This window comes from Hippocampus comes, unplaced genomic scaffold (assembly GCF_001891065.2).
Source record: "Hippocampus comes isolate QL1 unplaced genomic scaffold, H_comes_QL1_v1.1 scaffold132, whole genome shotgun sequence".
Taxonomy (NCBI): Eukaryota; Metazoa; Chordata; class Actinopteri; order Syngnathiformes; family Syngnathidae; genus Hippocampus; species Hippocampus comes.
In genome coordinates, this window is record NW_017805467.1 from 1,382,291 (window position 1) to 1,398,826 (window position 16,536).

General features: G+C 39.3%; 1 protein-coding gene across 3 annotated transcripts in view; it reads right to left on the reverse strand.

The window, feature by feature from the left end:
• Positions 1 to 16,092, reverse strand: part of LOC109519145 (adhesion G-protein coupled receptor D2) — a 75,567-nt gene extending 59,475 nt beyond the window's left edge. Inside the window, exons 1-18 of one of the 3 annotated variants that reach the window (XM_019875517.1) lie at positions 15,800 to 16,091; positions 15,686 to 15,722; positions 15,423 to 15,447; positions 14,720 to 14,935; positions 13,206 to 13,214; positions 11,107 to 11,292; positions 9,983 to 10,062; positions 9,523 to 9,813; positions 9,150 to 9,261; positions 8,780 to 8,926; positions 8,600 to 8,702; positions 6,471 to 6,582; positions 5,373 to 5,428; positions 5,152 to 5,278; positions 4,867 to 4,970; positions 2,070 to 2,172; positions 748 to 901; positions 406 to 539 (exon numbers count right to left, since the gene is read on the reverse strand). In XM_019875517.1, coding sequence (XP_019731076.1) covers positions 406 to 539; positions 748 to 901; positions 2,070 to 2,172; positions 4,867 to 4,970; positions 5,152 to 5,278; positions 5,373 to 5,428; positions 6,471 to 6,582; positions 8,600 to 8,702; positions 8,780 to 8,926; positions 9,150 to 9,261; positions 9,523 to 9,813; positions 9,983 to 10,062; positions 11,107 to 11,292; positions 13,206 to 13,214; positions 14,720 to 14,935; positions 15,423 to 15,447; positions 15,686 to 15,721 — 1,995 coding nt within the window. In that variant the 5' untranslated portion in view covers position 15,722; positions 15,800 to 16,091. Of the gene's footprint in view, positions 1 to 405; positions 540 to 747; positions 902 to 2,069; positions 2,173 to 4,866; positions 4,971 to 5,151; positions 5,279 to 5,372; positions 5,429 to 6,470; positions 6,583 to 8,599; positions 8,703 to 8,779; positions 8,927 to 9,149; positions 9,262 to 9,522; positions 9,814 to 9,982; positions 10,063 to 11,106; positions 11,293 to 13,205; positions 13,215 to 14,713; positions 14,936 to 15,422; positions 15,448 to 15,685; positions 15,723 to 15,799 lie in introns of all 3 variants that reach the window. The other 2 variants (XM_019875519.1, XM_019875518.1) reach the window with 2 other exon arrangements.
• Positions 16,093 to 16,536: the final 444 nt, after the last annotated feature.

Consider the following 16,536-nt stretch of genomic DNA (forward strand, 5'->3'; position numbering starts at 1 on the left):
CACACACACACACACACACACACACACACACACACACACACACACACAAACGTATAGTGTGTGATGGGCCTTAAAAATAAAGTTGATGCCTAACCGTTCAAATAACTTATACACAAATAACGGAAAAAGGTAACTGCAGCAAATTGGAAGTACACAAAAGATAAGAAACAGCAGAAAAATCGGGTTCGTAAGAGGAATTCTTTTTTTTGTGTATACACAATAGCACTACCAATCATAGCAAAAGCACAAGATCAATTTGAATCTTGAGTCTCTTAGTTGCAGGAGAGTTTTCGCGCACAGAATAGGTGATGTTGTATGCACAGTGACATTAGTCATGTCAGCAATGAACAAAATATTTGCTGCGTGGCTGTAAATTGCGGGATGGCTCGGGCGTAATTTGCTGACCATGATGATGAAGATGACAGGCCCAGCAAAGCCCCAGATGACACCGTTCTGGACACTGAGCCAACAATAGCCATCCGCCAAGTATTTTTCTGAGGCCGAAGCCAGTGTGATGGTGACTATGAGCACTGGCAGACCTGTATGAAGGATGAAAACAAGTTAGAATCAACATTGTAGAATTAAAGGACCAGTGTACAGAAACAGGAACATAAAAAGGATAGGAAGAAATGTGAGTAAAATGTAAGCTAAAAATGGCACAGAAGAAGAAAATTTTGATGGAAACACAGAATTCTGCAATGACAGAATTGACCTTCATAACGTATCCCATGGTAAAAATCACTGTACCCCAGCCGATGAGATAATAATACTTCATGTGTCTTTCTTCGCTGAGGTTGACAGCAACCACTTTGCTCCAAAGCAGCAGACCCTCAACCAGCATCCAGCTAAAGGCAGCCATGAAGAAAAGGTGGAGCAATGCCGCCACAAGTGTACACGCAACCTACAAGCACAGCAACCCAGGTCATTTCTGTTTCAGATGCTTTGGTAATGTTCTTCAGAGACACAAAGTAAACATCCATATTTCCATATATCTATCCTAAGGCACACCGCTATGCCGGAATTTAATGAATATGTATGCATCTGGACAATTGCACATACACGCCCAGGACATTTTTCCTCTTATTATAAAAGTATGGGGACGTCTTCTTTTAATCAGCAATTTCGTGTGATTAAATTTTTGGAGAAGGCCCCAATGGCACAAATCAACTATATAGAATTGGCTTTCCTGGCCAGCAAATAAGCAAATAACAGCAATAACTTCAATATAAAAAAAAGAACTCTTTTGAAATGTATGCTTTGAGGAAATCTGTTTTTGTACGAAAGTGTAAAATGCTTTACATATGTGGATGATCACAGCGATTTGTCCAAAAAGCCGTATTAAAATTGACACTTAATACTCACTCTGGCTATTTTGTACATTTGAAACTGTGCCACAAATTTTCAAAACAGCAGCCCCAAAAGGTGCAGCTCACCCTGTTGGTGCCAAGGATCAACTGCTGACCCCTGGCTGAGCATTAAGTAGAATGATAACAACATTGGTGGAATCGTGTACGGTAGCTTGTTGTATTAGTTGAAGTATAACCATTTTAAAAAACACATTTAGGATAATAGTATTATTCTTATTATCATCGTTATCATCGATTGTGTTATTGTTGCACTGCAGAATCATTTCAACTACTTTTGGTGAGTGTGCTGAATCGTGTATATTTTGAGCAAAATGTCAATGTCATTTTGCTGTTTAAGTTCAAGTTCATGTCAACTTTATTGTCAAATGTGCTCTATGTGCAACATACAGCACAGATAAAATTTCTTTCCTCTCAACTACAGGAGAGAGAGAGAGGAGCCACTGCGGGTGCCTGCGCCGCCAATAACAGAACAGATAACATAAAATGACAAAATAATACAACACAACATTTAAGACACAGACAGCCGTGCAATCTCAACCACTTTTTTTCTGCATACACTTTGTTGTTTGAAGCAGTTATTGATGAAAGGGGAGGGAATCAAAGTGTCCATTCACCAGTGGATCAAGACATCAAACTGAAAGGGGTCATTATAACTGTTTGTCACCAGTTTTAATGTGTGTAATTTATGATTTTGTACTGCACCTTGTTGTGAATGGCCGAGCCACTGCACAGCAGAATCACTTGGGCAAAGATCAATGCAATAAACAAGTTCTTATGGATGGACGTCCGGTCAGATCGAGGTATGCTGGTGAAAAACAAGTGAAAAATCATTTTAATTTTATGAGACTCCCACAAAAGACAGTCATTTGAAAGCAACAATTAGAAAAAGAATATTGACCATTGTAGTAAAGTATAGATGATTAAAACAAATAATACATTCAAATGCCATTGAATGCTTTTATGCACAATGCAAGGTTGCACTCAGCATACGGTAAATAAATTGCGGGAGCAGCTCCTTCATGGCCTAATAGGATCCCCTCTGTGGCCCTTCTGCTAATTAACAGCTGCAAAATGCTATCATAAACCTTTGGAGTGATCTCATGTGTAGACAACTTTAATGAGAAGATTAGCACTAGTCAATATTCAGAGCTATCCCAGCTATCCCGATGATAAGCTGCTCCTTTTTTTTTTCTTTAGTGAACTGATGTGACACTGAATGCCATTAAGACAACAGATGAATGTTGCTTTCTTGTACTCTTAAGAATACGAATGATCTGAATAATAAAAACTCAAAGAATGAAAAAAAAATATTTTGGAAATTTTTGTTGGGAGGGGAGATGCTGCACCATACCAGGTAGTACACCTACCGGTAATTCATGGTCTAGTTTGTGAGAGAAAGGGCAGTATGTGAGTGAGCTCAATAAAAACTGACCCGTGAGAAATGGACAGTATTTTTTGCACTGTGTATGTATGGCTAATTTAATAAAGCCCTGTCACTGAACATAATTATTTGAGAATAACACTCACTCGAATCTTATACATCACCCCCATATTACCCTCAAAATTTGCTTCTCTGCAATTAGGTTTTATACTGTACCCCGATTTGCTGGTATCTATTATCATCTGGTTGCACTTGAGAGAGTGCAAAAAAAAAAAAAAAAGCACACCTACAAATGGTGTCAAATTAATACAGAAATGTACACACGTCAATGTATATATAGTTAATTTACTGGGGATTCAAGTGGCACCATTTAAATATTGGTTCCTACTTGAATTGGTTTCTTACGCCGCATTTGATAAGCTCTGAAGGGAAAAAAAGAATGTGTGCGAGGTCTATTTGAGCGAGGCCGTTGAAAGAAGCTGAATAAAGATGCAACTGTGCTGTTGTTTCGGTTCATTTTAGCAAGGAAGACAGCAGAAAAATACATCACAACTAAACATAACTGTAACCCACCATACTCCACCCTCCAAAGATAGGTGATAACAACTTTTAAAGGTTACACTTTATTAATCGGTGCATGTTTCCATAAGTCGTCAGCAAAACGGGAATCCGTCAGTGACGGTACTGACCCAGTTAATGCGGATTCCGTCAGTGCTAAGTCCATCTTTTTTTTTTTTTTAAGTTTCCCATCATTCGTCAGATAAACATTATATTCAAGATTATTTGGATTGATATTAAACTCATAACGGACCATTATTCAAGGAGGAGAAGGGAACAGGCTAAGTCCGCAAACAGCTAAAATCCGTATGTAATCGACGAATATGGAAATGTACGGGGGGGTGAAAGAATAAATAACCCAAAAGATTCTAAAAAAATATATATATAAACATTCCATGTGCTTGCCACTAAAAAAACAAGAGGGGAAAAAAGCATTTGTAAATGGAAAAAAAAAATCAGTGAATATGCAAATCTGCAGGTGCCGAAAAGCGAGTAGGCGCGGGCCGTGATGAGCATTTATGGTACTTTGCCGCCCATGAGTGATGTGCTACTTCTCAACTCTTGAGCATATCACTTATTTTTGCATGTGGGAACAGGAGAGAAACAATGGACTTGTAAGCAAACGAAAAGTGTGTGTGCTCTTTGTTCTGGCGTCAGCTAAGGCCATAAAAGCGCATAATACCTCCCCTTAATTTTGGATAATTTTTTTTGTGTTATTTTCAAAAAATTATGGAACCATTTATTTGACACTCCATTTTTCACTCAGATGGTACATGGAAACAAATGAAATTATCTGTCCTTTCCTTAAAAGGAAAATAAATAAAAGGAAATGCCGCTCAGTGGTGCTGTTGCTCCTTTGCGTCAACAAGTGGCTTTGACCACATGATATGGCAAGTCAGACTCCACGGACAATGTATTGAAACCCACAAGGGTTTTGTGTGGAAAAAGTGTGTGGACAGAACCACATTAAAAACACCTCTACACTCAACTACAGATTGTGAGCCAGGCCCTCTCTTAGGTTCAGCATCATTGATCTCTGACTTCACAAATGTGCTTCATGAAATTCCCATCAAGGCACGCCAACATTTTGTCGATAGTATTCCCAGAACAGTGAAATTTATTGCTGAAAAGTGGCACTGACTCCATATTTTCCGCTGGTCGTGTCAGGATATAAGCAGGGGTTCTCGTGAAAAAAATCCCAAAATAAAACAATTTCAGTGGGGTATGAAATCCAATGGTGATCAGCTCAAAACCACACCGGTTATGTTTTCCATTGTTTCATTTCACTGTGTTCCCACATTTTGGCCCTGAAGTAGTTCAGTCCTGAAATTTTCAAGTGAAGGGGTCATAATAAAGTGGATCATAATAAAGTTCTGTAAAAGCCATTTGTACTTTGGAACATATACTGTATTCACAGACAGTAGTGGTGTGCTCGAAATTAAAAACTTAAAAATCTTCACTTTTACGTACATGCTGTTCCACTGCAGCACCTTTGCTGAGCATTAACCTCAAAGCCATGTGATTTTGTGGGTTAGCAGGACAGCATGATCAGGTACTCACTCCAATATGGTGAATAGCATCAATGTCACCACCAGAGCACACAAAGATGCTCCCGAACCGATGAAAGTCAGCTTGGTCAAAATAAGCTCTTCCTCAGGACTCCACTGGGACGAAGGGTAAAACGTGGGTGTGTAAAAGGGAAAAAAAGGAGAATATTGTTAGTAAAAGTCATGCTTCACTTATAAAATATAGAAATAGAAATAACAAGACCCTGTGGAATTTAAAGTCGACTTTAACTTTGCGTGAGAATATTTAATAGTGGACAGTACATGCTGAATGAGTCACCTTTGGTTTTAAGTAATTCATCAATACTGCAAAGTTTGTGGTGTGGTTGCATACACAGGAGGTAACACCAGAGCCAGCAAAGATCACACTGCAGCCATCAGTGGACCAGCCACTGGTATGATTATTCCTACACAACAACGCAAAGAAGTACCAAGAACACAATCACAAACTCAGTGATTAGATAGCACAGATGTGTTCATCGTTTTGCTGATGAAACTTACATCAAGCTGAAATTCCAAAAGGCACAGACGGGAGAAAATCTCTGGGCATACTCCATCTAGAAGCAGAAACACATTCACCATTACATTTTGAATATTATATCGTTGATAGAAATACAATGAATTTACTTGCAATGTAATCTCTACAAACTACAAAGTAATTGCAGTTTTATGGCAGCTTTATTGTGATCATTTAGCAGCGTTGGAAGCATTAAAGTGGACTCAAGGTGACATCATAACTCCGTTAGAAATCTTAAAAGGTCTACTATGCAAGTCAGTTGTGAGTAGGGATGAGCATTTTGACTTAAATTAATCGATCGACTGTGGGGAAGGTGAAGATCACTTAAAGAATTCATCCATCCATTTTCCGAACCGCTTTATCTCCACAAGGGTCACGGGGGTGCCGGAGCCTATCCCAGCCGTCTTCAGGCAGAAGTCAGGGGACACCCTGAACCAGTTGCCAGCCAATCGCAGGGCTCACACTCACATCTAGGGACAAATTTGAGTGTTCAATCAGCCTGCCATGCACATTTTTGGAATGTGGGAGGAAACCGGAGTACCCGGAGAAAACCCACGGAGGCACGGGGAGAACATGCAAACTCCACACAGGGAGGCCGGAGCGGGGATTGAACCCAAGACCTCTGCAGTGTGAGGTTGACGCGCTAACCACTGGACCACCGGGCCACCCACTTAAATAATTGTTTTTAATATTATTATTATTTATACCAGGATGAGACATTCCATCTCTGAATGTTACAAACGCCTGTTTCCACACCATTGTTGTACAAAGCAGCGCAATGCTGCCTGGTCAAGGTTTTCAAGGGTGTAGCTCAACTTCCCATCGCCAAGATTACATCACTGTATAAACTACTTGCAGCCAAGTAGTGCACTCCATTTTGCCTGAATTGCACGATCACAAGATTACAGAGTATGAGCCCTGGCCCTCTCAGTTGTGCATGTTCTATGCACGTAAATAATGTTGAGCAATACTGTTTGACTGACCAAGAATTGGGAGTGAAGCTACACATGTGCACACACCAAAAATGCATTTGAAGCATTGAAAAAACACACCGAACACAAGAATAGTTTATCAAACATTACCACATGTGATGAGGAAAGAGTGTACTTGACAGCAACGGGGATTGTCTGGGCTTTTGAAGCATCACGAAGCGTGGCTGATATAACAGCAGAAGCCAGGTGACCTGAGAGAATTCTGAAGAGGGAGACACCTTCAGTTAATGTTAGTTTTGTTTGGAGAAGCGAATAAAACAGAGGCACGTTAAGCAGTCACAAAAAGTTAATTTCACATTGCCCTCTCAAAGTAGTGGAACACTGTTGCGAATTCATTACTTTTGCTGTACACTGAGTTAATTTCGGTTTTATATCAAGAGAGAGACAGTTTCTACACTACTCGCCTTTCCCAGTTGACTGTTTTTGGGGACATGACACGAAACCAGAAAAACAAGTGAAAACTCGTTCAAGAATGAGGATTGGACTAGTGGTCAGTCAACCAAGGGCATGTATAATTTAGATCAGGAGTACCCTACCAGTCGATCACAGTCGAGCGGTAGTCCATGGACTGGTCCCATGTCGACCGCGAGGGGTGTAGGGGGAAATGAAAAAAAGATATTCTGTATACTGTATAGATATTTTTTCTGTGCACTGCACCTAAGCATCCTATCAGTTGCATGTTCACTAAAAGTGCAAGGAGCAGAATGTTCATGTTTCTGCACTTAACACTGAACAAAATTGTGCCCCTACATCCCTGTGTCAGGTCTCCCGCTAAGGTAGCCAATGATTTCCTTGTCACACACTCAGTCTTAATTTGCATCTTGTTTATTTTTCTGTTCCGTTCATGTTAAGGTCTTCATAACATGTGCGTGTACTTGCATATGCGCACAAGGGTGTGTATATACTGTACATGCATGTGCGATAATGGGTCGATCACGGGAGGTTTGTTGCTTGCAAAGTACTGTAATTTCTGGACTATAGACCGCACCTGATTATAAGCCGCACCACTTCATTTTTTAAGGAAAAAAATATTTTGTACACACATAAGCCGCACCTGTGTATAAGCCGCAGGTGCCCATATTGTAACATGAGATATTTACAAAGAAAGACGGTACACAGGCGGCCGTTAGAAAAGTCTTTATATAAGCCGCTTCATGAAATAAGCCGCAGAGTTGAAAGCGTGTGACAAAAGTCGCGGAAAAGTCCGGAAATTACGGTAGATCTTCGGTCAAAAGTGGTTGGGCACCGTTGCTGTATGTTAGCCTAACGTAGTGGAGAAGATTTTGGAATATGGGAGGAAGCAGGAGACTGAAGCAATTTAAAAGGACGAGGACGGAGGACGATTATTATATTAATAAGGGCGGACAGACGATGGCGGAAGGGTAACCAGGTTGTGAACGGAGGACGGACTTGCAAAATAGGGTAAAGTGCTCATCTCTGGGGAAGACCATGGAAAGTCCACACAAACCTGCACCTGGATTTCTGTGAGGCAGATGTGCTAACAACAGGACTCCCACTAAATCATAAACAATATGAAACAGCTCTTCTTTTCACCAGAAAGACAAATAAAGAGAAGGGATCACAGCATACAGTATTTTTTCAGTTTTTAAATAGTTTATACTAGTTCCGAATCATCGATAGAATAGACTTAAAAGTCTGTTACTAGTCCATAAATCACTGAATGGTTGTGATCCTGAAAATATTAAAGAAATGCTCGTGGATTATAAACCCAATAGGGCTCAGACGTCTGCAGACTCAGGTCAAATAATGAAGTTCAAAGCACACATGGTGAAGCAGTGTTTAGCTGCCAACAGAAGTGAAGTCACCCTCAAGTGAGACTATTTTTAAGTCCGGGATAAAAACTCTTTTTTTTTTTTTTTTTTAAATGTCCTCATGCTTTTGACTGAGCAGTTACAGCATTTTTAATTGTTTTTTTTTCTTTTACTGTACAGTAATTTTAGTAAAGTGTCTTTTATTTCTGTATTCTGTTTTTTAATGTCTTCATTTTTGTTTTGTGTGTGTTTTTAAATGGTTGTAAATGTTTCGCTTTTAATCACATAAAGCCTATGAAGTTATTGGGTACTATCGTATTCTATACAGGATCATGACATTCTTTTGGCAGGGGTTCAGGAGTAAGTTGAGTCAATTGTTAAGCTGTAACATTTCTCCAACACGATCATCAAGAGCATTTTAGAGTACAGAATCATGAAATGTCGAACCTTTTCGTGTTCTCATGCTGACTCTGAAAAGGCTGTGCTGCACCAGACACAATCTCGTTCAAATGGCTGTAATGAGTGTGAATAAACATCACATCCTTGTGACCTAAAACCAGAAAACATGTGCAAGTCAAAATAGTGTGTAACAAATCTAAAAGCAGTGTGATTTTGTATTTTTATTACCAAGTTTCTGAATTCTCTGTAACTCAGAGTCTGGGATTAGCAGCTCATCCTTATCATTTCCACTCACTGTGCTGGAGCTGATGTCAGATGGTTTAAATGATTGACAGCAGCTTGTTTCAGTCAGCTTGTGGTTCCTGATGAATACATCTACTCACAAAGAGAGCAGAAGCGACACAGCAAAGAAAAACAGACTAAATTAAGCACATTCAATGTAAAACAAAAATCTGAATGATGCATGTCATTATATCAGTAGACCAGGAAAAATGATCCTCCAGAGAAAATTAAAAAATAAATAAAGTATGTGCTAGTTAAAGTAAGAGTATCAAATATATCACAGTATTTTATTCCATGTGTTAAAATGATTAAGTACTTATGTTCTTGGTCGAAAGAAAGAAGCTCTTCCCCTCAGCAGAAAGCACATCTGCCAGAGTTTCGGTAAGATTGTCAATGGTACTGATGATAGTAAATGGCCCCATGTTGATCTGTTGAAGAAAATCAGATGCTTAAAAAAAAACATTTATATTATAAATCATCTCAGGAATTATGGCCAGTTAAACAAAATTCAATGGACTTGATAATAGAGCTTAGTAATCAATCAAAATCAATTTTACCAAGCTATAGACTGGTACAACTAGGAATGGCTCAACCAACATATTTGGTGGTAGCTAATTGCAGGCTTATCAAAACTGTACAACTGTTTAGTTTTTCATCGTTATCAAAAGGATGCTTTGATCAATCCTCACCCCGTCATCTGTTAAACCAATCCACTGTTGAGCCACATGAGGCTCCAACATCTCACTCGACATTTTTACATAATCTGTAGCAATGGATGCCATGGCCTCTGCGGCATGAGCACTGGCTGCACGGCTACTCGCCAGTACAGACCAGCCCATCTCCATTCTTAGAGACAGAAAGTGGATATCATTGGGTGTGAGGACATTTGGACCATCAGCCTCCAGAGTGTCCAGGATAGCCCGGGCCAGCTGATGTAGGGAATTTCTCTCTCTGTCCCAGGCGGCAATGGCATTCTGCTGCTTTATCGTGGCAAAGAGACAATGACAGATATATTAAATACATATGAGTCCATTTATTTGAGATATTATCCAGTGTCATATTCTTACAATAGTTTTGCACTGTAAGATTTTTGTCTTAAAACTTAAGATTTACAATAAGAATAAAAGACATTCAGAAAGTTTAACTCACGGGTGTGGTTAAAGGATACTGGCTCAATATGCTGAAGAATCGTGTCTTTGGGGAATGGGAAACATCTTGAACTTCTACAACTAACAAATGGAAATTGAATTAATATAACCATGCTTGAAAAAAGACAATGATTATACTGAAAAGATAAGAATAAAAATACATTGTTTTTTAAAGTGTGATGCACGTCTCCCAGGGAGTCAATAAAAAAAAAAAAAAGACTCTTGGTATGCTCACTTAAATTTAAACTACCGTGGGCCGTATTTTTGTGCCAAGCACAAGTGTCATGCAAAAAAGGTTTCTTTATTGTCTTTTTTTTTTTTTGTTAATCTGGTAGACGGGCGCAGGTAGAAAGACTCGTCTGCAGAGCTCAAGATCTGTCTGCCTGCGCCTCGATCAAATCCACCGAAATCGCACGTTACCAGCACCACAATTTACACGTGGTTTTTTTTTTTTTTGGTGGTCTAAGCTCTAGTCTATTTTCTGTCATTAAATTGTCATGTGCGCCGGCGGCGTATAATGAAAAATGCCCTTGCTCTGCCAGAATGGCCAGCAAGGCGCAACGCGGTCAAATTCTCAAACACGGTACACTTAGACTTGCCCCGGCACAAAAATGAAGACGTGCTGGTGTTTACGCCGAGCGCTCATGCCGCTGTCTATGAAAATAGGGCCCTGTATGTTAAAACAAGTGATTTTTTTACTCCTTTTGGTGAGAAAGGAAGGAAAGACACCGTCTCGGGCAAGCGGAAAACAGAAAATCAATTTTTACGCCCTTGCTCTGCCAGAACGGCCAGCGAGGCGCAACGCGGTCTGCCAAATTCTCAAACACGGTACACTTGACTTGCCCCGGCACAAAAATGAAGATGTGCTGGTGTTTATGCCAAGCGCTCATGCGCCTGTCTATGAAAATAGGGCCCTGTATGTTAAAACAAGTGATTTATTTTACTCCTTTCGGTGAGAGAGGAAGGAAAGACACAGTCTCGGGCAAGCGGAAAACAGAAAATCAATTTTTAACACAGGCTGATCCTAAACTATTGACATACATACAAAAAAAAAAGATTATCTAAAACTGCGTATCTCGCATGAAAATGACAGAGTATCATCACAATACACAATGTCAAAGGCACCTTTTTTATACTGGCAGACAGCTCCTCTGAAAGAGTCACAATTGTCGTGGCTCAAACTTCCTGTAGCAGGGTCAAGAATGTCACACTCTTCATCTGGCTGAGGGCTGTGGACAAACTCGAGGGAAAATGTCTGATTCTCCAAGGAATCTCCATCCAATATAGAGCCCAAAATGACAGATATGTTACCTAGATGAAGAAAAGAGGAGTTGTTAATAATGATCTCTGAAAGAAACTGAAGTAGGACCAAATGCAGTATGATCCATCGTTCAACTTTGGCCAGCATGTGTTCTGAAACAATTCCAAATTACGAGGTAGCCTACGTTATTCTATCTTCGACCCGTGTCCTACAGCTGCAACAACAGCAACATTATTTCTGTTTTGCAAGTCTGACTTCTTAGCAGATAGACACGTTTTTATTTTGCTACAATTATGTCAGCTAGGGATCAGGTTGACAGGACGACATGTCATTTTCAAGTTAAATTATCAAGATTTCACAAGATAAATACTATTTCAAATTCCAAAAGACATGTGGGAATGAAACCTAAGAAGTGAAACAATAATATGTTATTTCATGAGTCAAAGCCTGTTGCTGTGAGTTGCAACTATCTTGGGCATTTACATGTAATTCAGAAATTGAAAATAAGCATTGCTGAGTAAAACCGACGTGTTCACAGTGACTGTGCTGATCGGTGTTGCATAGGAAATTTCAAATGAAAGAGAAAATGTTGGTCTCTTCTAACAAGCTTCGCGTCATCTTGGTAGAGATTTTACAAGGGTTTGGAATATGCCTGGGAAAATACACATGTCCATTCATCCAGAAGAAAACATTCGTTACATCTATGGTGACTGATGATGAACCTACAAGAGGGCCTCCCGGTTCTCGCTCCTCCCAAAGCTTTTCAATAGGGTGGAGCTCAGGGCCCATAGTTTCTTCCAAATCAAATTCGTGGAATTCATAATTGTATGGAATTTTGCCTTGGACACAGCAGTAGTCATACAAAGAAAAGGGCTGCCCAGGGTCCCCAAAGAATGTAAGAAGCACACATTTGGCAAACATATCTTCATAAAATGAGGAATGGAACCCCTGACATATTCATCAATAGATTTTGAGGAGTATTCATCCATTTGTTTTGTAAAGACGAGGGTGCGCATACTTCCTTATAGTTTCAAGTTAAAGGAAACACTCAGTTTTAGTTGTACTTGCACTCTCGTAACTGTGGGGGGAGGGGGAGGAGAGTAACAATGAGATTGCAAACATTCCCGAAACAGTTTGTCCCTGAGCAGCTAGTTGTTCAAGGATTATAAATGTGTTGTTTTTGCTGCACGTTCATCCTTGTAGGAGGAGAATTTTGGACTCTCAATACTCTTATGGGACTATGAAGTCAGAATGGGACAGAGTTTGTTTCTATGGGTGGATTACATGTGACGTGAGTCAGAAAACATTTACAAGAACTGTAAGGAGCTTCATTTGGGGAGAGCAGGGGAAACAGGCGAAAGAGAGATTCCGTCAGACCACAAACCCATTAAACATTAACAATGAGCATGTGTGCTTTTACGAACATATTGAAGTTGCCAAAAGCGAGGAAAAACTCTCCTCTCAAATGTTTTGCTTTGTTAATACTGCAAGTAGTTTAAGAAAAACTTGCTTTATTCAGTTGCATTCTCTTACAGTATAGGACGTGTACAATCTGCAGCACTAAATACTATGACTGCATTACAATTCAATCGCTTTTTTTCATTACTTCACAACTGGCAACGAAACATGTTTTGGCAGCAGTTTGGAGCAACTGTGTACAAAACTATTTTGATGGGATTTCCTTGGATTACCAAATTTACACACTAAGCAGTCAAACTGCTTATTAGGCATTGCATTAACGCTAATTAAGTTTTGAAAGTTTAAACATATGCTTCTCTTCATTATGTTTACATGTCATTTTCCATGTTCTCTTATGCATTTGTATTTTTTTTCAGTGCTTTTGTTCGTTAGAGATCCATTAGCTATTGTGCTTGAGCTGTGTCTACTGTTATGACTGTATTTGCTCTCTGTGTGAAGGGGGAGGTGGGTATGGGGGGCGTGGGGATTGCATTTTGTTTTTCAATTTTTAGATTGAGATTTTGTTGTGTGTGTGTGTGTCGTTCCCCCCATTTATCTCATCTTGCTTGCATTGCCAAATGGGTGGATTTCCCTCAGAAATGCATCTCAGATTTTTGGCCCATGTGAAAGTCAGGACGTGTGCAGGCCAACAAAGTCTCTCTATGTGATTGTTTTCCTGCACAGCAACCATACCCAACCCTAATACCAATACTGCTAAGATGCAGTGCCAAACCATGTGCATGCGGTTGTTTCGTGTCTGTTCTTGATGAGCTCTTCTTTAATTGAATGTGGTAGCCCTTCATTTTTTTTTCTCTATTCTGATGATGATGAAAGCCACCCAATTTACCTTTACATGGACTGTTGCTCCACAGCTTTGTAAGGGAGGACTCTATTTCCGCAGATGCCCATCCCCACTTGAAAATCAGCCCAGATGTATTTGGTGGACACGATTTTTCCATAAAAAGTTTTACTTCTATTCAGTACCCGATTCCATATGTGAATCTCAGCGATGCTTCCTGAGAATGAGTCATCCTTCAAATGAGCCCCCAAAGGTGTCCTGCTCCTGACCGATAATAAAAAGGCCATCTGGCCTAATGCTGTCAGAAATGTTCAAGCCATCCCCACTGTAGATAATATGACCATCAGCTAATAGTGTCCAGCGTCCACCATTTTGATTCCAAGAAACGCGAATCCAGTGCCAGGAGCCGTCAGGGTTGAAAATTTTCTTGGTAAGCACCATGAATACCATGAACTAGCAGAGCCAGCTGCACAGGCTTTCCTTGGATCAGATTTACACAGAGCTGGAACTCATTAATATATTACTGGGTGGAATAAGAAACAATGGTGGAAATTGTAAAGCAGTTAGTCAAAACTTAAATAGGCACACAGAAACAATGCACCCATGGAAGAAAACTTGTGAAGAGGGCGGACTTTTCTTCCGGTCTGAGCGGCGGCTGAACTCCAGAGTCAATGTTTCAAACTCTTTTTTTTTCTCCACCCCACCGAGACACAAAACAGAGACATTGCTACAAAACAAAACAGCCCTGCATAACCCTCTATCACGTTAAAAACAAATATTTTAAAAGCTAGTGCAAACTTAAGTGTAGCTAGAATACAGTGGAACCATTCGAGTCGAACACAATATATTACAGTACGATTTCAAAACCCTTCCACGTAAAAAAGTCAGAAAAACAGAGATAATCAATTCCAGTATCATACTGCTATCATCATAAAAAACTGTAGAGACAATATTACTGGCACTCAGTCTTGACTGATGAAGGTAAAAAAGAAGGTGGTTTGCATGGAAAATGCACTTTACACACCATTTTCTAACATTCTTATTTTTCACACGTGTAATTCTTCTTTCATACATCTATCTGCAAATGCGCCCTTTTGGATTAAGTTTTTCAAAATGCCAAAGAAAAATAAAAAAGTGTGAGGTACTGCACAGTAAGGTGTTTTGTGTTGTGATGTAACGCATAAAGACAGCTCAGGAATGAATAATGAACCTACTTTGCAGAGTTGTGAATTTCTTGGCAATCCACACAGCTTTGGAGATGTTCACGGACTTTAAATAGTTCTTTATCTGTTGCTTCTCAACTGGACTGGAAATGCTCACTAAGGCCCCAGAGCGCTGGTAACACAGTTCGTCTGCACTGTCCCATTGCAACTCATCAGGTATGTATTCATAGGAGGTCTCCTCATATGTAAGTCCTCTGGTTTCCAATATAAGAGCTGTTAAAATAGAAAACTGCCATTAGTGGGGATGAAAAAAGTAATAATTGCTCATGATTGATAGTAATATCCCATATAAGACCAAACACTGTATTTCATAAAAAAAAAAAAATTCACGATTTTTTTGCAACTGATGAAATTGAGCTCTGTGTCGTGTGCCATGTGAGACAAACTCTGTTGTGTTTTGGCGCGATATGAATAAACTTGAATTGAAATTTTAAATTGAACTGAGATCTCAGGAATACTGTATTAGGAAGATAAATAGATATTTGACATATTCCTTGCATTGCAAGACAAAACAAACAGAGTGATCTTTTAACCAAAAGCATATGAAACACCACAGACAAAAACAAAACAAAAACACTGTGATCATGAACATAGGAACACATTTTCGATATGGATTATAAGCGATGCGCATAATGACTAGCGGAACTACAGCATCAAAATGAATACTAACATTAAATAAGAATTAAAAAGAAACACTCACCTGATATAAAGATATGATAACACACCTGAGGAAAATGGCAGTTTGTTTAGTTAACTTACATTCATCAAATAAATAAATAGGTGCTTGTATATATCTAGTTTTATACTTTAAATTGACGGATGATTTGCATTGATAAGTACGGAACCAATATGGTAATTTTTTTTCAAGTTGCAACCAGCGAGACAGCATCTTTAGTGCAAACATTCATCCAATATAAGCATTACATACTATAATTGTCAAAATATTCAGAAAAAAATACTTACAATCAGTCTTATATTAGGAGACATTAACCAGTGCATTCTGAAAATCAAAAATCGGCGTTTTTTTAGAATTATAACGCCAATGTCTTCATAAATAAAATAAACGTGGCGTCTTACCTCAGTGATTGTCCTGGAAACTTTTAGCACGTCTCATCTTAACTCTCCACTTTAGCGTCAGGTTTACACGATAGAGGACAATAAAGTACTTCTTTTTCTCAAACACTGCTGCATTGAAGTAAACCGAAAGAAGTTTTTTTAGTAGAATGAGAAAGCGGTGGGATCTCTAAAGAGGGTGTAACAAGCAGAGGACAGCGCCCCAAAGTTGGGTTCATCGAGCCTCTGAGGTCCTCGAGCGTCTCTCGACACGGAGCGGTTTGAGGTTTGCTCGATGACGTCATTCACGGAGCATTCATCATTTTGGATGTTTCCTTCTTGGCGCTACAGTACCTCGCCGGCAGATGTAATGTTTGAAATCACGTGCTACAAAGCGCCGAAATACAAACTTGCGATAACATTTGGGAATAAACAGCTGGCAAAATAGTCAACGCAGAAATTTGATCTGAATTTTGAAACCGATTGCATACCAAGTAGACTTAATAACTTAGCCTACATACTAAACTTTAAATGTGGTTTCAAAACGCAGAAGCGTTGCAAGGAAGGATGCAACTTTCTCATTTTAATGAGTTTATTTGTCAAGTCTCAACCAACGTTTCATGAAGGGCGCTGACATAACAGCTACATATCAGTCATTATTTTTACAATATATCCAAAATGTTACAAATCCATGAATGTTTAAAAATAACAAAAATCAAATTTTAAAACACTGAAAAAACATTTTGTGAGTGCAAATACAT